This window comes from Schistocerca gregaria, chromosome 3 (assembly GCF_023897955.1).
Source record: "Schistocerca gregaria isolate iqSchGreg1 chromosome 3, iqSchGreg1.2, whole genome shotgun sequence".
NCBI lineage: Eukaryota > Metazoa > Arthropoda > Insecta > Orthoptera > Acrididae > Schistocerca > Schistocerca gregaria.
Window position 1 is genome coordinate 356,384,488 of NC_064922.1, and position 27,098 is coordinate 356,411,585.

The 27,098-nt window shown below is 38.6% G+C and overlaps 1 protein-coding gene across 10 annotated transcripts in view; it reads right to left on the reverse strand.

Annotated features, from left to right (window-relative positions):
• The window catches only part of LOC126354809 (zinc finger protein 143-like), a 99,809-nt gene that overhangs the window by 44,534 nt on the left and 28,177 nt on the right, over positions 1–27,098 (reverse strand). For 7 of the 10 annotated variants that reach the window (XM_050004734.1, XM_050004736.1, XM_050004737.1 and 4 more), the window contains exons 2-4: positions 23,573–23,737; positions 23,278–23,365; positions 3,406–3,633 (exon numbers count right to left, since the gene is read on the reverse strand). In XM_050004734.1, coding sequence (XP_049860691.1) covers positions 3,406–3,633; positions 23,278–23,359 — 310 coding nt within the window. In that variant the 5' untranslated portion in view covers positions 23,360–23,365; positions 23,573–23,737. Of the gene's footprint in view, positions 1–3,405; positions 3,634–23,277; positions 23,738–27,098 lie in introns of all 10 variants that reach the window. The other 3 variants (XM_050004742.1, XM_050004740.1, XM_050004733.1) reach the window with 2 other exon arrangements.

Here is a 27,098-nt window from a genome sequence, read left to right on the forward strand (position 1 = left end):
CTTGTTCTTACACCACGTCTTACAATCAATTTTTTTTTTCTTTTCTTTTCTCCTTTCTTTCTTTCTTTCTTTTTTTTGGAGAGAGTACACATGACAGTTACACAAAATAATTTCTCCTTCATCGTTTCTTCTACCAGATTTGATTATTCACTATATAGTTTCTCAATCCTAATGCTAATATTACAGATATTTCACCTGGAATAATTTTTTTATACAGAAATATCCATAATTCAAGATTTGTAGGAAACAAGTATATCTGAAATTTTCAGTAGGCAATCAGCAGTTTCAGCAGTTTGTTTCTGAAGTAGGTTAGATCATTTACGAAACCTCCTTCCACTATCTTCAATAAACATTTTGCTTTTTGGAAACACTTTTAAAATAGAAAGTTATTCATTTTCAAAAAATTTTGGTTCCAGCATGTTTGAATCTTAAATAATGGTTATTTCCAAAATTCAGTACAATAGTTTTCTAATTCAAGATTTTCCACATCCAAAAATGCATCCTTCCACTAGAAGAACTTCTTGTTAATTTGATTTGCAAAATTTCATCTTAAGCAACTTTTGGCAGGCTCAGTGAAAGAAGTAAGATTGGGGTTTAGCATCACGTCGAGATCAAGGTCATTAGAGATGGAGCACATGCTCGGACTGTTGCAAGGACGGCAAAGAAAATTGTGGCTCTGCCCTTTCAAAGGGATTGTCCAGGCATTTGCCTGGAACAATTACGGAAATTTGAAAAACCTAAATCTGGATTGCTGGATGTGGATTTGAACTGTCATCCTCTTGAATGCAAGTCAGTGTGCGAACCACTGCACCACCTCGCTTGGCAGACTCTGTAAGTCCCCCCAGAAACAGAAATCATGTCTATAAAATAGTATCCACTATTTTGCATTTTTTTTTATAGTACAGGTCATAGTTAAACAGAATTGCTCTTTTATTGTTATTATTTTGAACCTCTGATTTTGCTCTCTTTCATGCCAATAATTAAAAAATAAGAGTCAACTTTGATTTTTAATCTTACATGCAGGTGTGTAAGACAATGCTTCAGTGAGTTCATGGTTAGTTGTTGGAATGAAAATTCCTCATGAATAAGAAGCAAGTTCGCATCAGTAAGTAATGGGCATTAAAGCCAGTGACTTATAATCAGATGTTAAACATCTCTGTATCACTAGCAATCAAGATATCAAAAAATGACCAAAAATCACAACTTCAGTTACACAGTGGTGCAATCATCATTTAAAAAACTTGTCACTATATCAAATAACAGCAGGAAGGCAAAACACTGAAGATAAGCAGCCTACTACTGAGGTAAAATCCATGTTCTCGCTCTCTCTAGCACTCTTCTAGAGAAAAGTGCTAGAAATTGAACTGCATACTGTAACAAGATGCAAGAGGAAATCATTAGGATTTATTTATTATTAATAAGCAAAACACATAATCACAAAAGGATAAGCTAACTTCCAAATAAATAGCACCAGGAAACAAAAACAATTACAGTTTTGTTTAGCCCAAATTTCTCTAGCTTTCATCCCCATCTTTTATTGCTATCTCTAGAACTTAGATCCTCACTATGACACATCAGTACTGGCAACACATTTATTTTCCTGTTCATGCTGCCACACTCTGACATAAAATCCTGAGGGATTTCTGTCTATCAGAGATAACAGATTCAACTGAAATCAGTAACTCTACCTTACACTTTCCCAGCCAGCAGCTCCAAGTCACCCTTTCTGGTTTCACTCATTGTTGCACCCAGAGCCATCATTGCCACTCTCATCCCATGAACTTACCACAAGTCTCAAAATTTTCAGAAAAATCACCCCAACATCAAGTTTAGTTTATCATTTGTTTTCAAAATCCCCAGAAATATAATTTTTGTAGTTTCCACTTTGTCTTTTGGCTATCTTCTGCTTGTGAATCTCAGAGGCACCAATCAACTTAACTGACCTGTTACTCCCTCCAATGAAATACTGTAGTTGTTCACATTGTACACAACAATATATTAGATAATGTACATAAAAGATACAGTGTTATCCAATTACGAGTATGTAACTATAATTTGAAATTTCTTTACTAAATAATCAACTTTACATAAGTGATAAATATGACTTGCACTCCAAAAAATGTAATTCACTTCAAGGGTATTGTAAGAAAAAAGGAATGAAAGTATCTTTTGTGTGAAGTATACAATATAATGAATAAATGTCAAGTTGTAGACAGGCACAATGAAAAGCCCACATCCTTCACCAGGGCTCTGATTACCTATCACCATGCTCTTAAATGAGGGACATCTTACCCGAGGTGCTTCCCACCCCTTCTAAAGTTGTATTCCGTCGCCCACTCAACTTCCACAACATCCTAGTCCATCCCCATGCCAATCCCAATCCCTTGCCACAAGGATCATATCTCTGTGGAAGACCCAGATGCAGAACCTGCCCAATCCACTCACCCTGCACTTCCTATTCAAGATTTATCCTACCCCATCAGGGGCCACGCCACCTGTGAAAGCAGCCTTGTAATTCACCAGCTGTGCTGCAATCACTGCACAGCTTTTTATATTGGTATGACTACCAACCAGCTGTCCAGTGAGATGAATGGCCACTGCCAAACTGTGGTCAAGAGCAAAGTAGCCCACCCTATGGAACAACATGCAGCTGAACATAACACACTTGATTTCAATGGCTTCTTCACTAGCCAAGTCATCTGGATCCTTACCTCCACCACCAGATTTTCTGGGCTACACAGATAGGAGTTATCCTTGCAACAAAGTCTCTGCTCCTGTAATTATCCCAGCCTCAACCTACAGTAAGATACTGTACCCACACCCACCACCCAACAGTTTCCATCCCCTCCATCCTATCATCTCCCACTCTGTTTATTTGTGGCCCTCTACCAATGCATCCACCTGTCTTTCCCCACTCTTCTCCTTTTTTTCTCCATCTCCCTGCCCCACAGCCTCCTGAAGCTGTGTCCACCAGACAGCATTTGTCCCTCTCCCCACCAGTACACTACTATCCTTTCCTTTTCCCAACCCCCTACAGATTGGTGCTTGCATCCCAAGTGACAGCTGCATTCTGGCCCCAAGATGCTGAAGTTGGCAGTTGTGTGTCCATGAGCTGTGCTTGCTTGTGTGTGTGAATAGTGTGCGTCTCTCTTTTACTGATGTAGGCTGTGGCCAAAAGCTTTATGTAAGTGTCTTAATTGTGCACGTCTGCAACTTGACGTGTCTTCTTTAAAGTAAGTAGCAATCTGTCTTTTCCTAAATTGTTGATATTCCTACCTGGAGTTTCCATAGTTTGAAATAATGAACAAACAATTTTAAAGCATCTAATACAGCAAGCTTCCTACAAAGGGCACCAAATTTATGTACAAGTGACAATAGTTGAGAGGTGTGGTTGTAGAAACAAACCTTGTTCTTCAACAGCAACTTCATGAGCAACAAGTGCCTCTGTTCCATCTGCTAAAGTAACAGAAGTAAAATTTCCACTTGTGCTACTAATTAAGAGATTTCCCCCTTCTAGCTCTTCAACCTGCTCAATTTTTATAGAAACTGCACCATTTCCATCTTCTTGTGCCACTGAGCCATCATCCAAAACAGTAAAACAATTCAGTACTTCTAGTTCTTGCGTTGGAACTGCTACAACAGTCAAAAAGATCAAATAAATAGTTTTCAAAAACTGAAGTGATTTGTAACTTTTGTTCCAATTAGTTGCTGGAACAGTGTTAACTTTAAGAGTCATGCAGAGAAAAATCCTTATTTTAACAAAATACAGAAGAAATATTATTCACCAGGAGACACTGTTAAAAATAAAATATTATTCATAAGGTTTACTAGAGGACTTCTGGAAGGATTGTTTCACTTGTCTCAGCAATGGTCAAAAGAAAAGATACAGAAATGCAAAAATCACTATGTAACCTGGCAATTATGTGTGCATCAAGCACAACCTTTTCCACCTGAAGATGAATTAAGATGTACATCATCTGCTGGAATACAGTGGTGCTTCTACTCTGCAATTTTTCTCTGGAAGTTAGGATATGTTCTGCACTAGTTAAAAACTTGACAAACAGGGGACATAACTATAATTACTTTTCGATAATTTGGCGTCTGGTATTACAAATGACAAACACTATATTGCATAAGTTTGACATGTATTCAGTTTATTTTTTTAGTCCAAGAATCAATTTTTAGTACATTGTCAGTACAAATGATGCAGGACATGGGTAAACACAATTAACTTATGATTACAGCAGCCATTGTGACTATATGGACAACACAAACCAAGTACATAATAATATAAACTGACCAACTGCTATACTACATTGTTTCTACATTTGATACCAGAGATAGTAAGAGAGACTACACGATAAACATACAGTAAATTATAGTGTGAAACGGTACAATGCATAATTAACAATATCTGGTAAATGATGCTTTGTTATTATGATATTCCAGAAATTCCAAGACAGAGTAGAACCAGTGGTCAAGCAAGAAATGTTTCAACTTTGCCTTAAAAGTATTTAATTTTTGTAGGCATTTTAATTAAGAAGGCATATGGCTTATGACATAACCCCAGTATGACACAGACCTCTTTTGCATAAGGTTGTACTTACTGTGTTTATGTGTAGGTTCAGCTTCTGCCTAGTTTCATATACATGTATATCATAGTTACGTTTGAATAGGTTCCCTTTTAAGATGCTCCCCTCTGTAAAATTTAGTACTTCAAATATATACAAACAAGGAAGAGCAATATTTTCAAAATTAAAAAAGGGGTCTACAGGAGTCACTGCATTTAGCTTTCATTATCAGTCTAATTATCTCTCTCTTTATTTTTAAATATTTTTTCAGAAATTGTGGAATTCAACCAAAATATTATTCTGTGCATCAGTAGCGACTGTATACTCCATCATATATTGTCGCCACTGATGAGCAGCTCATATTTTGGCTGAGAATCCTTAAAGCATGCAGTAGTGTATTCATTTTTTTTATTTAGATTGGTAAGGTCCATTTCTCATTTCAAATCCTTCTCAATATGAATGTCTAAAATTTTTTGTATGACTGACATTTGAGGCATTTTTTCCTTCAATGGAGAAAGAGGATGGAGGTTTCTCGTGGTGTGAAAGTTAACTGCCACAACTTTTTCAGAATTTATGATGAGCCTATTGATCTTGAACCACTGAGATAAGCTATGCATAACCAATGCTGCACTTTCCTGCGGATTTTCTTCACAGTCTGATTTAATTAGAATTTTAGTGTCATCTGTAGAGCGTACTGTGGCTCCATCACGTATTTTATCAGCGAAGTATTTACATACAGCAGAAATAGGACAGATCCCAAGACTGACCCTTGTGAGACTGCATACTTAATTTTTTTTGTTCACTGTCTTTGCATTTTATTTATGTAATTTGTTGATGATTATTGAGGTACGATTGCCCCCACCTTTCAAGCTGGCAGACAGTTATACTGTTAATGAGTTCTTGCAGGACATAGTACAACACCTCAAATAATGTAATTTCCAGAGTTTTAACATCTTCCAAGCAAAACCCATATATAACAACAATATTCAAGTACTATTTCATACACCAGCCTAAATCTAAAGAAAAAAAAAAACAGTGTATGGCACAGTGTGTCACAGGGACCTTATCCCTATATACTTTGAGGTCTGGAGAAATTGTTTTGAATGATACAGAGGTCTATGGGCCTGCGAATCTTGTTCCTGTCCACACAGTATAAAATTGGGATATTTTTCAAATGAATGTTGGGTTGTATTACATTACATGCTCTCATAAAATGTATATGCATTAGTAGTTAGGCTTATTACTAGTTTTTTATTACACAGATCAAAGCATGGCGCCACATGTTGTGCCTATATCTATTATGTCCCTCTGCCCATTGTATTCAGGTACTAAGATGGTGTATTGTGCTGTGTAGTTAACACGATACAAATCAAGGGCCTATGCATGCACAGGTTAATTTCTTGAAGAAAACTGCAGATGCATCAGGTTACTTTTTGAAAAATACTGTAAACTTGAAGGAGTGAAGATAAACCATCATTAGGCATTGAGTGATCAAAGGAAACATAAACAAGAATTAAAATGTTGCTAATTTTTCATACAACGCTGGTACCATGTAACTGTGAATGGATAAGCATGTTTTTTCCTTAGTTCTGAAAAAGCACATTGTCTGAAAGCTCAGCAACATTTTCAGTCTGACTTATGTTTCTGTTAATCACTCAATTCATCAACTATAAGATGAGTGCTGTAATATAACAGATTTAAATTCACCAACAGCTGTACAGAATACTTTTTTGGTATGCTTCTCAATAAACTGGAAATTTGAATTTTGAAAATGTATATGTGACATGTTCTAATTTTCAGCCTACATCAATCATTGTATAATGTCACAAAGAGTAATAATTGGACTTCAAAGGATAATAGCTCAATACAAACTTATTAAATGAGGAAATCATTTGCTCATAATAGAAGTATTAATTACTAGTCTATAAAATAATGAATACAAAAGTGGAATATTAATTTATTTTTAATCAAACTTACAAATCATACGATTAATTGTTAAAGTTGTATGATCTGCAAAATTTAACATTGGAAGACTTTATATTTTATGAAACTATTTACGTAAAACACATCTATGTTTTCTGCTGAGTGTAATGCTATGCATAAATAGTTCTGTGCAAGCTTTTCTCCATTGCACATTACACAAGATATCAATTATACCAGTAATGTAAGTATCATGAATTACTATTTTTCAATATAAAGGACAGTGTCAGGCCAAAGTAGTTAGTTATTATAGAGAGTTGTTACTTTGGTGAATTGTGTTATGTACACGTGTATGATGGCATGAGATTATGCACAATGCTCTGGCTGTAAATGCTATTGAAATTTAGTTCGTGCACCAATGCACCACTGGTTACAAAGGTCTACACTTTCCTGAAATGGCAACTTTACTTTCTAGTTTCAATTTTACAAAGTATTATGCTCTTAGCATAATTTGTCTGTTGTTTTTTTACATCAGCAAGAGCTTATTATTCTTGTTGCAGAGGTCTAAGTGTGGAAGAGGTGTTGGCTTTGTTAGAGGAGTCTGATATCAAAGATCTTGAAATGGCAAATTCATTGGCTCTCTGCTTTGTTCCACCTGATGTGAGGGATGACACAGATGAAGGCAGTGCAGGTGAGAATTTGGTGGCAACATCAATAATTTGGATTGCCATCAACTGACAACAGGATGTGAAGCAGTTGTAACAAAGGCTAACAAAGACAAAATAATTGGTTTCTGTGACACTGAATCTGAAAAGGGATGAGCAGCCATAAATTGATTGTAGAAGCTGAAGTAGGTGTAAGAAATATTAATGAAGATGAAAATAGCTGGTTCCAAAAACAGAACAAGGTAATTGATGGAAATACCTCATTTGACATAAACAAATGATAAAAATGGTTGGCAGACGATGACTGGCTTCTAAGTTGCCTGAAAGAAATGAAATGAAAAAGAAGATGGCTGAATGTGGTTACTTGTTTCAGGAACATAATCATGTTCAAAAGACACCTGACTCCACTGAATAAGTTTTAACTGATTTTCAGTGATGATTTTATTGCGTGTTTTATATGTAGTGCAAAAAGATGAGATGAACTTCAAGAACTGAAGGCGTTCTTTGGCACATTGTTGGTTAATGGGTATGATGCCTTACCTCAAAAACAAAAATACTGGGAAGAAACTGATGATACTACATGGAACTATGCTACATTAGAGTCAGTGAGAAGAAACCATTTTGAAGACATCATGCATAATGTGTGTCTAAATGATGATACTAACCTAGATAAGAATGACAGACTCTCAAAAATTTCTCTCTACTTCAGTCACATCAGAAACTGTCTTCTTGAGAATGGGAGAATGAAAGAAGGGTAGATGAAGCTACGATCCTGTACTTTGGACAGTATGCTCTCATGCAATTCATTAACAGCAAATCTATACATTTTGGATACAGAGTGTGGTGTCATAACTTCAGACTAGGTTACTTTTTAAATTTTCATGTTTATCAAAGAACAAAGGAACCACAACATAAATACAAAGAAGATTATGGTTTGGGAGAGGAAATCCCTTTACAGTTAATTGAATTCCTGCCTAAAGATGGTTGTGGTGGCACTTTGCCCCATAATTTGTTTGCAGTGAAATACTTCATGTCCTTGAAAATAGTTGATAAATTTATTGAAATTGGTACTGGTAGAAATGGAACCATTAGAAACAACAGAATTGAAAACTGCTCACTAAAAAATGTGGCTGCAATGAAGCATGAAGACAGAGGTTCTTATGAAATGATTTGTGATAAAAATTCACAGTTGCTTGTTTGACGCTGGAATGAGTACCCTATAATCAAGGCAGTGTCACCCTGGGAAGGTGTAAATCATATTTGCAATATTCAATGGTATTCTACTGCACTGGAGAAGAAAACTGTTGTTCCTCAGCCTCATGTAATCAAGTCTTACAGAGTAAGAGTGGAACAGATAGAATGGATCAAAATGTGAGCTATTATCAAATCCAAGAAATAGTGGTGGGCAATTTTTTCTGTCAGGTTTAGATGTAGCAATGCAAAATTCATGCCTATTGTACAGACACTCTGAGAAAAAAGAAACACAACTCACTGGTGCACAAAAAGTAAAATAGGGTTTAAGAAAAACATTTATACTCCTTTAATTCTAGAAAATATGATGTGCGATATTCCATACACTTGGTGGTGTATTTGTGCACTAAATCATATTTTGAAATGTATGTACAGAAAACAATAAAAATCAATGTGGCCATGCCTTTTTAGCTTATTGAACCTACCCTAGAAATTTGAACAAGTTTTCTTGAAAGAAATTTCTGAGCATTAATGGGTTAATGTTAGTCTGCTGCATTTATTTGGAATGAATAAATGAAGAAAACTTTTGAACAATGGAAACTAAAGGTCATAATATCAACAATATAAGGAAAAGACACATGGAGTTGCAGACAGGCACAATGAAAAACCACACATTAACTTTCAGCCAAAGCCTCCCTCAGAAAAGGAAACATACATGCACATTCATTCACACAAAAAGCTCATCTCACACACACATGACCACCATCTCCAGAATTGAACTGTCACTTAGAATGGAAGCAGCAATCTGGAGGGGGGGGGGGGAGGGGAAGGGATAGCAGGTGGGGGGGTTCAGGGACGAAACTGTCAAAAGGCACAGCATCAGGATGCTTTGGGGCAGGGGGGGGGGGGGGGGGGGGAGGTAGTGAAAAAGGAGAGGAGAGGAGAGGTGAATGGGAAAGATGGGAAGGTGCACTGGCAGAGGGCAGTACACAAAGAGAGTGAGAGAATGAGAATAGCGAGGAGGTAATGGAACAGAGGGTGTGGAGACTAGGTAAGTAACCATAAGTTGTGGCCGGTATAATTTCGGTAGTGGAGAATATATTGTAAGGATAACTCCCATTTGTGCGGTTCAGAAAAGCTGGTGGCGGAGGAGAGGATCCAGGCGTTTTGGGTAGTGAAGTAGCCATTGATATCAAGCATGTTATGTTTATCTGCATGTTGTGCCACAGGGTCATCTTATTTTGCTCTTGGTCACAGTTTGGTGGTGTGGCCAAGGCCAAAGGAGACCAGCCTGTGGCACAACATGCTGCTAAACATGATGGTGCTTGATTTCAATGACTGCTTCACTCCCCTAGCCAGCTCTATTCTCTCCTCAACTACCAGCTTTTCTGGACTGTGCAAATGAAAGTTATCCTTACAACACATTCCCAAAATTATAACAGGGCCAATCTACAGTAACCTACTGTCCCCACATCCTCCGCCCAAAAGTTTCCCCCCTCTGTCCTATCATCTCCTCCACATTCTCAATTCCTCATCCTCTTTGTGTGTTGTTCTCTGGTCCTCTGCCAGTGTACCTTCCCACTTCCCATGTTTCCTCTCTCTCTCTCTCTCTCTCTCTCTCTCTCTCTCTCTCTCTTCTCCCCCCCCCCCTTCCCCACCTCTTTGGCCTACAGTCTCTTGATGCTGTAGCTGCTGGCAGTCTGGTCCCTTACTCCCTGCATGCTCTGTCAGACAGCACTCTCTCCCCCCTATCCATAGCCTGCTACCCCTCCCCCTTTCGGACAGCTGCTTCCATTCTGTGTGTGAGTTGCATTCTGGTCCGAGCTGCTTGCTGGAGGTGGCGGTCAAGCGTGTGTGAGGTGTGCTTGCTTGTGTGAATGAAGGAATGAATGAATGAATATGTGTGTGTGTTTGTTTTCCTTTCCTGAAGACTGCAACTCAGTATCTCTTTGCTAGATTTTGTACTAAAAAGACAAATGTATGAGAATTTCCAAGGAATTTAGTGTAATTAAAAACAATTCTGAAACCAGTACATCTGCTGTGAACAAACTTCAACAACAACGAATATGACCCTTGAATTCTTCAAGATACATATTCGATATAAAAGTAATGTTTCCTGTTCCAAAACTTCTGTGATTCGCAAAACTCCCCATATTGTTGTTGAGGAAAATACAATCTATAACTACAACTTTACATTAATTTTTTTTCTCTTAATTAAGAGCAGGGACCTTATGCTGTATACCTTTAATCCATTCAACATGTTGCTTTCTGTTAGAATTCGTGCTGGAAGTTTTATTCTGCCATATATTTAGAGTTCCCACCATTCGAGATTTTTCCAGGGCTGCCCTTACTTTTATTAAGTTGTCTTGGTGTCCCCAAACACTCTGGGAACAATGGAAGGTCCCAGATTGTTATCATATTTAGTACACCTTTGTTTCATTTTTAACTAATCATCTGACACTGTATGAAGCTTTCAGCCAGAATAATGTCCAAATTTTCCTTGTGTTATTTCCATTACTGTGTGATTTGAGGGATGTTAGCATAATGCTTCATTCTCTTACAAAATTAAGCTGTGTCCAGCCTCAAGTTCAAAATATAATACTGATTTCATCAGTAACCAGTAAGTGGCACACTTCTATAATAATGTGACGTGTACTCATTTCATAGTTCAGTTGCCACGGCAGCATGTTTTTTTTTTTTTGTGTGCATATTATGTCATGGCAGCTATGATTTTAATAAATCAATAATATTAGTAGAAGGGAAGTTGTTACTCCCATATAGCGGAGATGCTGAGTCAGAGATAGGCACAACAAAAAGACTTCCACAATTAAAGCTTTCGGCCATTGACCTTCATCAACCACACACACACACACACACACACACACACACACACACACACACACACGAAAACTTACATACAGTCTCAGGCAACTGAAACCACACTGCGAGCAGCAGCACCAGAGCTTGATGGGAGTGGCGACTGGGTGGGGGTAAGGACGAGGCTGGGGTGGGAAGGGGGTGGGATAGTATGCTTCGGGTGGGGGACAGTGAAGTGCTCCAAGTTACATGGAGGGCAGGGGACAGGTGGGGAAGGGAAAGGGGGGGGGGGACTAGCAGAAAAAGAGAGAAATAAAAAGACTGGGTGTGGTGGTGGTATGACAGCTGTGCAGTGATGGAATGGGAACAGGGAAGGGGCTGGATGGGTGAGGACAGTAACTAAAAAGGTTAAGGCCAGGAGGGTTACAGAAATGTAGGATGTGCCGCAGGGAAAGTTCCCACCTGCACAATTCAGAAAATCTGGTGTTGATGGGAAGGATCCTTATGGAACAGGCTGTGAAGCAGTAACTGAAATGAAGGATATCAAGTTTGGCTGTGTGTTCAGCAACAGGGTGGTCCACTTGTTTCTTGGCCACAGTTTGTCAGTGGCCCATCATGCGGACAGACATCTTGTTGGTTGTGATGCCTACATAGAATGCAGAGCAGTGGTTGCAGCTTAGCTTGTGGACCACATACCTGGTTTCACAGGTAGCCCTGCCCTTGATGGGATAGGTGATGTTAGTGACTGGACTGGAGTAGGTGGTGGTGGGAGGATATATGGGATAGGTCTTGCCTCTAAATCTATTACAGGGGTATGAGCCATGAGGTAAGAAATTGGAAGCAGGTGTTGTGCAAGGGTGGACGAGTATATTGTGTAGGTTTGGTGGATGGAGGAAAACTTCTGTGGGAGGTGTGGAAAAGATAGTGGGCAGGATATTTATCATTTCAGGGGATGACAAGAGGTAATTGAAACCCTGGTAGAGTATATAACTCAGTTTCTCCAGTCCTGCGTGGTACTGAGTTATGAGGGGGATGCTCCTCTGTGGCCGGACAGTAGGAATTTGGGATTTGGTGGGAGACTGGAAAGATAAGGCACGGGAGATGTGTTTTTATACAAGGTTAGGTGGATAATTACAGTCAGTGAAGGTTTCAGTGAGACTTTCAGTATATTTTGAGATAGACTGCACATCACTGCAGTTGCGACGACCATGGGTGGCTAGGCTGTACGGAAGGAACTTCTTGGTATGGAATGGATGGCAGCTGTCAAAGTGGAGGTATTGCTGGTGTTCAGTAGGTTTGAAGTGGAGGTCAGCATCTAGGAAGGTGGCTTGTTGGGTTGAGTAGGACCAGGTGAAGAAAATGGGGGAGAAGTTGTTGAGATTCTGGAGGAATGGGAATAGGATGTCCCCACCTTCAATCCAAATAGCAAAGATATTATCAATGAATCTGAACAAAGTGAGGGGTTTAGTATTCTGGATTTTTAGGAAGGATTCCTCTAGATGGCCCCTCAATAGGTCTGCATAGGATGGAGCCATGCAGGTGCCCATAGCCATACCCCAGATTTGTTGGTAGGTAATGCCTTCAAAGGAGAAGTAATTGAGGCGAGGATATAGTTGGTCGTGGCAACTAGGAAGGAGATTGTTGGTTTGGAATCTGTCGGGCATTGGGAAAGGTAGTGTTCAATAGCAGTAAGACTATGGGCATTATGAACATTAGTGTACAGGTTGGTGGCATCAACAGTGATGAGCAGGACATTATGTGGTGAAGGGACAGGAACTGTGGAGAGTCGGTGGAGGAAAAGGTTGGTATCTTTTATATAGGAGGGCAGGTTCTGGGTAACAGATTGAAGGTGTTGGTCTATGAATGCAGAGATTCTCTCAGTGGGGGCACAGTAGCCGGACACAGTGGGATGTCCTGGGTGATTAGGTTTATGGACTTTAGGAAGCATGTAGAAGGTAGGAGTATGGCAGTGGTAGGCAACCGCAAAGCCTTCATCATCTACTATTCCATACCAACATATCAAAGTGATCTACTTTTAAAAATTCAGTTGCTACACTTTTAATTTTTGGATACTGGTACTGTAAAACAATTATTTAAAATAAAAGTTTTAAATCTTCACTATTTATTTGAAACATAATAATTTTATTTCATAATATTCTTACATTAATTTTCTTACATTGATATTCTTACATTAATAACACAAGAATTATTTTACATTTAATGTGAAATCTGAGTAGCTGTTTTGTCAACAATGTCCCTCATATTTGGTGTATAACTTGTTACACTTAGTTAAATACCAGAGTCCAGATGTTAATCAGTAACCTTGTTCTATGTTTATTTTTAATAAAGTTCATATTTGAAAACAGTGATTAACACAGGTAGGTAGAAGCAAACATTGCCTTTATTCTATGAGCAACATTAACTAAGACAGGTTATTTCTCGTGAGGAATTACAGGCCAACAGGTTTTGGGTTCTGCATCACTTTTAGAGAAACAAATAATTTTTTAATGATATTATTTCAAGTTCAAGAGCAGCCCTATCCATGTCAAAACTTTTGCAATGGAAGAAGATATATTCACTAGTTCAATGTTAGCCCAAGGGAAAGATACAAACAGGGTCACCACTGAAATCTTTTTGAAGTCCGAAAACTGATCACTGAAATCATCCCTGAAGTTGGAGATCATTATTACATAACATTCACTATTGTAAGGTATATCACTTCTTTCTATTTGTGTTTCCAGAGTTGAATAATGTCTTAATTCACCCTTCTTAAGGCAGCACTCCCACAAAACAAGTTTTCAGTAAAAGAATTTACTTCAGATATCATATCAGCAATATCTTTGTCATTGCCTTTAAATTTTATATTCAGCTCATTAAGCTTTTCTGTTAGGTCAATTAAGAAAGCAAAATTCATAAGCCACAGAGGAGCTCCAATACAGGCTGACAGACTATTCTCATCTTGTTCTTGCAAAAACAGCTTGATAGCCAGTAAAAGCTTGTGGAAATGTTGCAGCACTTTTCCCTTGCTAAGCCAACACACTTCAGTGTGGAGCAGTAACTCTCCATACTGTAGTTCTAGTTCATTTGCCAAATCTTTGAAAAGTCTTCTTTTAAGAGAGTGAGAATTAATTTTGTTGACTACTTTTTCAACAGTATTCATAGTTTCATTCATATTTAAAAACTTTCCACACAGAGACTGCTGGTGTAAAATACAACGACAAGTTAAAAACAGTGGAAAACGTTCATCTATTAGGCACAGAGCAATAAAACCCCTTTTAGAACCTCTCAAGGCTGTGGCTCCATCTGTGGTAATGCTTGCAAGCTTGTGGATAGGTATTTTCTCCGATGGAATGAGTTGCTTCATGGCAAAAAATATATCTACTCCTCTTGTATGGCCTTTCAAAGAAAGTACTTTCGAAAGTTCTTCCTTGACAGTAAAGTTATTAAAAACTATCCTTACAAAAATGGCAACTGAGCAGTACCTGTTGCATCAGTAGACTCATCTAATTGCATTGAAAAATAGCACCACTCATCCTAATCCAGAAAACACCATTAGACATATTTTCAATTCTCCTTGTGACCATTCTTGATTAAAGTTGAAGGAATTCGATGGCAGCAACTATTCCAGACTTGTTCTAGAAATCACCAGCTTCTCGAAATGCTTCTTTTCCTAATTCACCATTTTTGAAAGGTTTCTTTCTTTCCGCCGATACATTCAAAACATGATAAGAAGCAAGAGTGGCAGCAACACTTTTGACTACTGATTTCATGAATATGCTTTGTTGAACACTTAACTGATTTTTAAGTTTCTTGATTTTCTCTTTTCTCAGTTCGGAGTTTACAGGAAACTCGGTATTAACATGTGGGTGTACAGTTTTGAAATGTCTCTCAACGTTTGTCTTTTCACAAATTTAATTTTAGTATCACACAATAAACAAAAGCATGTGCCATTTCTTTCTGTTACAAAAAATTTGAGTTTCCGTTTGGAATGAAAATGATAAATTTTGTGTTTTTTTGATACACAACTCATTATGCTTGAAGTCAGTGCACTACTTGTACATTATCGAAAAGTGTCAACAAGGTATGCAAGTACGCATGCTCAGTGCTGAGTACTGATGGCACAGAAAAGTTCTACCTATATCCTTTCCATGCTGTATTACATCGCAGAAGTTGGTAGTACCCGGCACGAAACTCACCGCCTTCTCCTGACGTATCAAACACATTTCACAAAGATGGGTTAAACAATGCAGCAATGAGTGGTGCGCAGGTGGTGGATGATTTAACTAATGCAGCAAAAATTTTTAGAGGTTCAAGGGAGATGTTGGTACCAGTTCTACACTGTTATTAACAAACAAAACAACTTGTGTCAAACAAGCACACATTTTTACTGCTACGGAAAACAATTGAAGATTTTAGTCAACAATTTTTCTTTTGCACTCTCAGCACTCATACAGTCTACCAAATAAGCACTCGCAATCTACCAGTAGATTGTGATCGACGTGTTGCCTACCCCTGGAGTATGGGGAGTGGTAGGGGTAAGTAGAGAGATGGACAACAGGGAGAGGTTCTGGGATGGGCCTCAGGATTTGAGCAATGACTAGAGATCCTGCTGGATTACTGGAAAGGGGTCACTGTGGCAAGGTTTGTAGGTGGAGTCCTTCCGCCAGGTAATCCCTGAGTTCAAAACAATTGTGGTGGAGCTTTGTCCGGGGATAGGATTTTAAGGTCAGGATCAGTTTTTAAACGGTGGACTGCAATTCTTTCTGCGGATGTAAGGTTAGTCTGCATGTTGAGGGATTTGGGGAATAATGGTGAGGCAAGGTTTGGGGTTAATAAATTCTGGAAAGTTAACAGGGGGTGGTTTGGGGGCAGTGGGGGTGGATCACAGTTGGATGAAGGAGTGAACTGAGTTCAAGGTTCAATATTGGTCCTTGGTTGAGTCTAATTGGTAGGTTTGGTGGTGAAAAACCATTTTCACTGTAGGGACCGGGAGAAGATCTGTAACAAGTCATTCATGATTGAATTTGGGAGTGGGGCAAAAGGTGAGGCCTTTGGAAAGGACTGATATTTCTGTTGGGCTAAGGCTTAGTTGATTAAGGTCAACTAGGAAGGAGGTTGTTGGTTTGGAATCTGTCGAGCTTTGGGAGAGGTAGAGTTCAATAGACATAAGGGGCTGCTCGCAGTGTGGTTTCAGTTGCTTGAGACTGTAGTTTTGTGTGTGTGTGTGTGTGTGTGTGTGTGTGTGTGTGTACGCGCGCGTGTGCACCACAGCCAATGGCTATAGTCCAGTTCTTATTGACCACATCTTGCACAGGAAACAAAAATGGAAAATTATACCCCTTCTCTATGCCCCACCTGTTTCCCCATCTTCTGTCTGCAAGAAATGGTGTACACTACCATATCTAGGTGAGGTATCACAGATTGTAGCCAAAACACTGAAAGCCTGCAAATATAGGCTTTCTTACTACATAGCCCAATGTATTTTTAATAGCAAAGATGAGATCCAGTTATTAGCCAACAGTGGGGTATACAAAATAACCTGCCCTGATTGTGACAAATTTTATCTCGGTCAGTCAGGCAGAGATATAGCAACTAGGCTGGCTGAACCTGAATGCAGCTGGAAGTTGCAGAATTCTGACTCTGCATTTGCTGAGCATGTACTGAATGAGGGTCACAACTACCAGCCAGTGTCCCACTTACTTCACTTAGTAAACAAAGGCCATAAACTCAACCTGCTGGAAGCCCTGGAAATTAACAAATGCCTAGCTCACAGTCCAGATCATATCCTAAATCACCAGCCACACAGTTTCCCCTCTCCTAAACTTCATATAATCTTCTCTGTTGTTCTTTACTTCCCACACTTTCTGTTCTTACTTATTCCCATTTTCCTGAATTCATTAAGTTCTTTTGTTTTATTGAAGTTGTGTACGTATTCCATAGAGACTATAGTTTTAATAGTTAAGGCTTTCTTTTAACTAGTACTTGTATTACTGTCCGTGTTTAAAACCTCTTGTAGCTGTCTCATCAAATATTGTTTATATTTTACTTGGTGCATTTACTTAATGCAAACTGTTGCATATCCATAGTTTTGAATATAATTTTAATGTTAAAATGCAGTATCACCACACTCTCAAAGATTGCATTTGCTGTATGTTCCCTCAGACTCTTTCATTTTCCTGCATTTATTTATTTCTGTTTACCTTATTGATATTGCTTAAGTTCCTTATATATTCTGTAGTTACAGTGATAATTGTTTCTTCTTTTAATTGGTTTTTGTATTGCTCTCCATGTTTTATACCTCCTGATGTAGCCTTGTAAAGTACTAATTTTATTTTATTTTTGTTTATTAATAAAAACTGTTATCTAGGCATGCTGTTCCTATTTTGTGTTGAAGTTTTTCCTGTCTACTCCATTTTTTTTTATTTACTGTTCACTTTCTTACTTTTTCATTGCATTAGAGCCACACCCACACTGTCACAGACGTTACTTACTGTATGTTTCTGCTTCAGTCTAGACATGTTACTTCTCTTCCAATGTTGTTGCAAACATTGCAACTTCTTTGGAGACAATACTCAGTAAATGTCTGAAGATGGCCTTGTAAGCCAAAAAGCGAGCAAAACAATAAAAGTAATATTGTGGAACAAAAGAAAACTGGTGCTTTTCATTTTTTATAATGTTGTTCTTCCAAGAACCGACAGAAGAGTCTGTTAACATAATTTTACTGAAATACTACAATGAGAAAATATAGTAAGTGACATATGATGAGGAAAAGCATCAATTCTCATTGGGCCTCTCTGATGCTGGAGTGTGAATGACCTGACCCTCCATTATAACCTTCTCCAACCTAATCCTCTTTCATCCCCAAGGAAGGACCTAAAATTTTAAAAAGTTGTGATATTTTTGTTATATCTTTAGGCAGCAGTACCGGCAGTACTACAAATTTAACATCTTGAAGGAAAGTATTGGCCAGGCATTCTGGTGTGAGGGTGCAGAATTTTTGCTGAATTACATCTGGCTCTTTTCCATAAGTCTTCGAGGTGGGGAGATCTCAGGTAACCACTGAGCAAGCTTGTCAATAATGAATTTTATTATATAGGTTAAGCTGTTTAAATGCTACACTAATGCATTATTTCTGTATATAGGACATCCTGTATTAGTTCAGATATTTGTTTTGTATTTTATTAGTTGTTTGGGGATGCTCCTTGGATGACTTGCAGCGGTTGGAGTTCATCAGTAGACATCCTTACACCACTGTACATGCTGAATGGAGCTACCAACACACCACAGACTGCCAAAGTGGGCCTCAGAGTATTAAACTACAAGAATCATCAACGAAAACTGAAGACAAGAATGCCAATAATGATGATGAGAAAATATTGTAAAATCTGAGTTAATGTGAGCTTAGTAACTGCTCGATATAGAATTCTGTATGCAAGCATAAAATAATGTTGACTGTTATATGAAATTACTTAAAGTCATTTTGGAAAAGATTAATACAAAAATATTATCATTAATTTCAAGAAACCAATATCAACAATTTTTAGTATTTTTGCCACCCTGAATCCTTTCACTGTCTTGCAATTTTATAATGTTCTCAAGCATTTTTTTCTTTTGATACAGCATAAAGTTTGTTAGTTATCAAGCTGCTCCTCTTTTTCTAGTTGAAATACACACACTTGCAAATGTTAAAACACAAATACACATAGAAATCAAGTCATTTTTGGAGGTCTTGGTGTCAAAATCTATGTTACTCCATGAAGCAAGAAGGCTGCATAATTACTGAGAGTCTAATTAATTTTCAATGGTTGCTAAACTTATTTAGACAGACTTCTGGACTGCAGCTTCCTGCAACTGTTGGTGCACAATAGAAAAATGGGTGAAGTTCAGTGATTGCAGCAACTCAGTTCAGAATTATTTAGAGGAACTGCTTGGCAAAACCTTAACTTGTTGCTATTGCTAATAAACAGTTCTAATGTTAATTACATGCCATCATTCCAGCTGTCTGATAGTTTAGGGTTTTGATGGGCGTCTTTTCCCCATGTTTAACACACTTTCAATAGAATATTGTGTAATAAAATTAATCAGTAAAAGCTAATCACAACAATTGCCCCCCTGATTTAAATTCATCCAGTTCCTTTCTTAAAATTTATAGCCTTTTATCAAATATAAGTTAGTTATTTTTGGGGATAATATGAGAATGTTTTACATAAACTGTCCAGTCACATTAATGCAACCATCTGTCAAAACCCTGAATAACCACCCTTCGCAGTGTGCATCACTGCAAGATGTGCAGGAAGAGTGTCAATGAGGTTCTGGAAGGTACTGACACAGATGTGGAGCCATGCTAACTCCGGTGCTTTTGCCTGCTTCACTAGATTCTCAGCTGAGGATCCATGGTGCAAACAGTCTGATTGGTGTTGCCCACAGATTCTTGATTGTGTTTATATCTGTGAAATTTGATGGTCAGGGGATTGTGGTAAACTCATTCTGCTGCTCTTTGAACCATGCACATACACTGCAAGCTGTATGACATACTGCATTGTTCTGCTGGTAGATGCCATCATGCAGAGGAAAAACAAACTGCATGTTGCATGTAAGGTTGGACATGGTCCCCAAGGATAGATGTGTACTTGTGTTGATCCATGTCCCTTCTAGTATGACAAGATCACTCAGGGAATGCCACAAAAACATTCCCCAGAACATAACACTCCCTTCTACAGCCCGGACCCTTCCGACGATTATTGGAGTTTGTTCACTTTCAGTTATTTCGTGCTAATGGCCATCTCTCCGATGGAGCATAAAATGTGATTCATCTGAAAAGGCCACCTTTCACCACTCAGTGGATACCCAGTTGGGGTATTGGTGTGCAAATTTCAACCTTTGTCACTGATGGGCAGCAGTCAGCATGGGTGCAAGAACCAGGCGCCTGCTGTGATGGTCCATACGCAGTAACATTCATGGAATGGTCATTCAGGAGGTACTGTTGGTAGCCCACAGATTCCCTGGGTGGTTAGTTGCTCAACAGTTGCACAGTGCATAGATGTGCCTGTAGACATCTCCACAGCTGTTGTTCACCACTGTAATCTATGGGCTGTGGTTGACCACCGTTGCCTTTGTGCTGGTTTTGGATAGTGCCGCTTTACCATGCATTATATACTTTAACAAGGGCAGCATACAGACGTTTCACAAAGTTAGCCATTTTGGAAATGTTTCCATCTTGGCAGAAAAGCCAAAATCATGCCCTTTTGGACATCAGATCAATCTCTCCATTTACGCATTATAACAATGACTCCACTGTTTGCCGCATCCTCCCAAAACGCTTTATATACCCTCCACTGCTGTGCTGCCACATGTCATCTGTGAGTGGTTATTGCATGTTATGTTGAACATAGGCGGTGGTCACATTAAAGTGACTGGACCGTGTATATGATCTTATTTTAGTCACATATTTATATTTAGTATTATATTTAATATTATATTTATATTTATTATATAAATATTTATATTTAACATTATATTTATATTTAATAAGTCACAGATGCAAAATACTAATACAAATTCTTTACAGACGAATGGAAAAACTAGTAGAAGCCGACCTCGGGGAAGATCAGTTTGGATTCTGTAGAAATATTGGAACACGTGAGGCAATACTGATCCTACGACCTATCTTACAAGCTAGATTAAGGAAAGGCAAACCCACGTTTCTAGAATTTGTATACTTAGAGAAAGCTTTTGACAATGTTGACTGGAATACTCTCTTTCAAATTCTGAAGGTGGCAGGGGTAAAATACAGGGAGCGAAAGTCTATTTACAATTTGTACAGAAACCAGATGGCAGTTATAAGTGTCGAGGGGCATGAAAGGGAAGCACTGGTTGGGAAGGGAGTGAGACAGGGTTGTAGCCTATCACCGATGTTATTCAATCTGTATATTGAGCAAGCAGTGAAGGAAACAAAAGAAAAATTTGGAGTAGGTATTAAAATCCACGGAGAAGAAATAAAAACTTTGAGGTTCACCGATGACAATGTAATTCTGTCAGAGACAGCAAAGGGCTCGAAAGAGCAGTTGAACGGAATGGACAGTGTCTTGAAAGGAGGGTATAAGATGAACATCAACAAAAGCAAAGCAAGGATAATGGAATGTGGTCGAATTAAATCGGATAATGCTGTGGGAATTAGATTAGGAAATGAGACACTTAAAGTAGTAAAGGAGTTTTGCTATTTGGGGAGCAAAATAACTGATGATGGTCGAAGTAGAGAGGATATAAAATGTAGACTGGCAATGGCAAGGAAAGCGTTTCTGAAGAAGAGAAATTCCTTAACATCAAGTATAGATTTAAGTGTCAGGAAGTCATTTCTGAAAGTATTTGTATGGAGTGTAGCCATGTATGGGTGTGAAGCATGGACGAAAAATAGTTTTGACAAGAAGAGAATAGAAGCTTTTGAAATGTGGTAATACAGAAGATTAGATGGGTAGGTCATATAACTAATGAGGAGGTATTGAATAGGATTGGGGAGAAGAGAAGTTTGTGACACAACTTGACTAGAAGAAGGGATCGGTTGGTAGGACATGTTTTGAGGCATCAAGGGATCACCAATTTAGTATTGGAGGGCAGCGTGGAGGGTAAAAATCGTAGAGGGAGACCAAGATATGAATACACTAAACAGATTCAGAAGGGTGTAGGTTGCAGGAGATACTAGGAGACAAAGAAGCTGGCACAGGATAGAGTAGCTTGGAGAGCTGCATCAAACCAGTCTCAGGACTGAAGACCACAACAACAACAACAACAACAACATCATTTATGCTACTGTTATTTTGCAGCTAAGTAGTTCATCATTAATTCCAATAATGATTAAAAATCAGTACAAAAGTAACACTTCAAATTCTAAGTATTGCACGACTTGAATTGGTACTGTGAAATGTTTTTGGATTGTCAAGTAGGAATTACTCTTCAATCTAACTTCACTCACGTCCATGCCCGAGGCAGGATTCGAAACTGCAGTCGCGCGGTTCCAGACTGAAGTAACTAGAACCACTTGGCCACAGCGGCCGGCTCCTGAAGGTAAGACTGAACACTGGTTTGCTTTAGTAGACAAGGTCTTGTTGGAATGTGGATCCCTTTCCAACTACAGGACTATCTGGAGAACTAGCTCTAAAACAGAAACTGCAAGACAATTTTGCGTTTCTTCACCATGCATATTACAAAAGAAGTTAAACATTGTAGGAATAAATCTAAGGATTGACTGGGGGTTCTAATATCTGAAAACCAGTGAGCAGTTTCTTGTAATAGAATAACTTCTAATCCAAAATGTATGCTTAAGCTTATGGTATACTTTTGAAGTGTCCCATTCCAGGCCACCACAATTTATTTATACAATGATGTTGAAACTATCTCTAGTATGCCCATATATTGCATCACATCACTCTTTTCAGTTCTGAGCACACAGTGAGCACATAAAGATGTATAGAAAAAAGTGTCTCCTGCCAAGTATGAGGGCCTGGTGAGTCCACAAAACATAACTGTCATAAGTTTCATTCTTCAAGACAACTCTCGACTGCATTTTGCAGGGGCAATGAAGACCTCCTCCGATGCAAAGTGTTAGATCACCACAATACAGGTCATAATTAGCTCTCTCTGAGTTTCATCTCTGCTCACATGAACCGCTGGTTTGGTTATGAAGACATTTTGGGACAGACAATGAGCTGTAGACCAGCATGGAGAATTGGTGGAAATCAATGGTGGCCGCCTTCTATGATGAAAGTATTGGGAAGTTGGTACAATGCTACAACAAATGTCCAAGTCGGAGCAGCAGTTATATAGATAAGTAGCTGGAAGTTGTAGGTAACTGTTGCAAATAAAACATTTTTGACTTTCACAGTGGTTTCCATTTCAAGGCCAATCGAACTTACTTTCTGAATAACTCTTGTGTTAAATTATTGCAGAAATCTGTTTTTACAATATTAGTATTTACAATAAACCAAGGTAACTGTGTTTCATGCAGATTGGTAAAGACCAGCAAATAATAATTAAAAATTAAACAAAACTCCATGCATTATAGTCATATTAGCTATATGTAAAACTGCTACAATTAAGACTGTATAGAGTTCACTTACTAATAACAGATGGCATGCTGGTACCAATTATGGTTTCTGAATCATCTGTACTTGGATCTGCAGTTTCTGAAATGTCTGTCATAGCTTTCTGCAACATCACAAATGGAAAAACAGCTCTGAAATTAGGTGCAGAGTTTTTTTCTTTTCACTTTTGCTTGGTGATTATGAAACTTCTGTACAATATATTTAACAATGGAAGGAGTAGCAGTTGAGAAAAATACAATAAATTCATAAGCTTTGTTAGTTGTATCACTTCTAAAAATTTAATTTCACATAAATAATGTTTTTTCTTTACCTGCCCTTTGATTGGACTGACACCCGATGCGGAAAACTATGCTTTGTCTTTACAGTAACAGTATACCCAGCAACTATTTCCATGAATAGGACTGTGTTACCATGTGTCTGTGAAGCACATGACCTTCATTTTGTTATGTTTACTATGGTTTCATACTCTTGCTTGCTGAAATAAACAAGATAAAATTACTTCCAATCAACAGACTGTTTAGAAGAACTTGTTGTTTTGTGTCATTATTAGAGATAAAATACTACATCTCAATTGAAAAATAAAAGACAGAGGAAGAAAAATTAGCATAAGAAAGGGAGCTGAAGAATGAATGAGCGAAAATAAAATACAAATTACATTCATTGTTGAGTGGTTTTATTTACAGGTAATAAATTCTTTTGCCAAAAGCCACAACATAAGAGCTTCAACAACAACAACATACAGAAAGAAAACTTAATAACATTACAAACTATGCACAGAAGATCAGGTAGTGATGCTTGCATGATAAACATTTGTGTACATTACAAATAAAAAACAAAAATAATTATCTTATTATGTGCTCATCAATAAATTCCAACACGACATTTTCATAGTTGTAGAATTTATATACTCAGAAAAGTAAGTAGAATTTATGTGCTCGGAGAAGTATACCCACCATTTCTCAACATTATACTTGTGTTTGCTTCACGCCATCTGCAATGAACATGCTAAGTGACACTGACTCTCTCTCTCTCTCTCTCTCTCTCTCTCTCTCTCTCTCTCTCTCTCTCTCTCTGTGTGTGTGTGTGTGTGTGTGTGTGTGTGTGTGTGTGTGTGTGTGTGTGTGTGTGTGTGTGTGTGGATGGATGGATGGATGGATGGAAATGGAGACAAAAATGTTACCAGAGGACTATGAATGTAGGAGGACTGTATAATGATTCGGATCCATTCAGATTGCAGTGATTAATAATGACTGTTAGAGATCACTTATTATTTACATTACGTTAATATTTACAAATCAAAATATATAAAATTGTCATTTACTGTGCATGTGGCCATGAGCTTAAGACAGCTGACCGATTGAGTCTCATTCACAACTGTTCTCACCCTTGCAGCAGCGAATGTACCTTTAGGTGCCCTTGGAGGGGTGGCCTATGGACCATTGTCCCTCAGGTACAAATATCTCCGAGAAGGCACTACTCTCCATTGAGTTGGTCAAATTTAGTGGCCAAACATACCAGCCGCCAAATAAATATTACTTTCTTTCCAAAATAATACAAGTAACACAAATCCTGCTAAATCATGGAAAAGAGCATGATCAAACTCGGACTGGCTGTACCTAGATTTGGCTAAGCTATGCTTGTGATTGTGGTTCCAACCAGAAAATGACCTGGTGTGAGGACTTGGGGACTAGTAGGATCACATCACAAAATATTGGTGTGAGAGTTCAAGCAAGCCTCAAATTGGAAAGTCAGGGTTGTCAACTCTTCAAATGTTGGACACACGGTTCCCATTGTTCGGCTGCAAGTGGTACTTGAAGGACTCCACTCCTGCTTCCCATATTCTACCAAATTATAGTGATGCAGGAGGAATGAAGCGCCAGCTGATAATGACTGCTCTCAGCAGCTTGTAACTCACAGAGTTTCCAACTAGCTCCAACAGAGTTTGTCCAGTTGTTGCTGTGTAAGTTTTTGCACCTACTCCATTGTGATATAAATATTCTAAGGGTTGACAGGAGTGTTTCTGTGGTCATGTTGCCAACTGCGTCCAAATTCAATCTCGTGTTTTCATGTACACAAATATGGCAACATAGTATTTTTCCTTTCACTTGGATCAGCATGATCCAGTTTTCACATAGAATCAATCCCATAATTGAAGAAAGGCCTCTCAGCTTCTACACAAGGCTGTGGCAAACCTCCCAAGAGCTGTTGTGCAGGCTTTACCTTTAATTACTGATGAGTCAGGCTCTGATGCAAATAATGCTGAATTGCATTTCATCTGTTAGGCTTCCTGAGAGATGCAAACGACAGTTGGTTCCCAGCATGGGAAAAATGGTAATGTTCACCTTTGAGTATTAGCCTTGTGAGATGGCGGAGAAGTGCAGTAGGAGTTGATGCTCATCCTCATGTGACAAGTTAGCATATCATAGCATGCCTCAACCCATTGTAATCTTGTGTCATCAAGGATAGGATGCAATGGTTTGAATTTGCTGTTATTGTGTACTAGCTTGTTGGTCTCCAACTGGTGGATTTCTGTAACAGAAATGGTTTCTTATGCCACTCCAATGCATCATAGCAAAGCATCCTGCAGTTCACTGTGAGACAATTCAGAAATTACTCATTTCCTGTGCAGTCTTGCAGTTATTAATAACCTGAGACAGTATGCCATTATCTGCTGCAGCCATGATGTCTTCAAGAATCAACAGGTGAGATCATCTTGGATTGCTCTGCTGATATGACAGAGAACTTGAGCTTTTCCTTCTGGAAACTCCAGAGATGCAGAATCATTAGTGTGTCTAAAACAGATCCTTGAAGTGGTGTCTTCTTTAAGCTAGGCCAGTCCCTCTCACCAAAGTCTCTTTTCTTGCTGGTCTGTAGGAGACACTTCTCGTGATTTAAGATGACTTAGCGTCTCCACTGTTGACACATAGTTCCAAACTGCAACAGACATGATTTCTTATATCTCTAACACACAGTTCTGTATTGCCCCATAGACTCGGTGTAGCTTCTCTCAAGCTTCAGTTCTCTCACTTTTCACTGTTCAATCTGAGAGAAGTGTTTGCTGCAATGTGGTAAGAATCACCTAATTGATTTGGCTCTTTGTGAGACAGAACAAATCTGCCTGTGGAATTCATCATTGTCTGTTCCACATACTGTCCCTCCTATTTTGTTGTTGTACCTTGATGTAATTCTTCTATTGCTCATAAGTGGATGTGTTTGAATGTCAGAGTCAGTTTTTACAATACATGACATGACTCGCCCCTGTGATAAACTGGTGTACTCTGTCATTTGATGCTGTCCTGATATGACCTGACCTCACTCTGTCTCCTGAAACACAGGACCTGCATCTAACTCTACACACATACTTCGAAAGCCACCATATGTTGCATGGCGGAGGGTACCCTGTAGCACTACTAGTCATTTCCCTTCCTGTCCCACTTACAATTAGAGTGAATGAAAAATGAATGTCTCTTTGCGTGCATATGTGCCCTAATCCCTCTGATCTTATCTTCGTGGTTCTTACATGAAATGTACATGGGAGTTCAGCTTCTATGGAGATGGTCCATCTCTTTTGAATGTATGGGCAAAATTCTGCTCCTGGCAATACGTCGACCTTACCAGGTGGCCAAAACTCTGAATCAGAGAGTTGAGCATTTGGCAAGCTGCACATACTTTGCTCGACTATTTGTTCTGGCAGTTATCCATGGCAAAGAGATCAGTTATCCATGGCAAAGGCATCAGTTATATACTTGCTTATGCAAGGGTCCACTTGTACAGAGACATGGCATTTTGTTTCCAAGTGGGTTGTACATATTTCTTGAATCATTACTCTGCTGTGG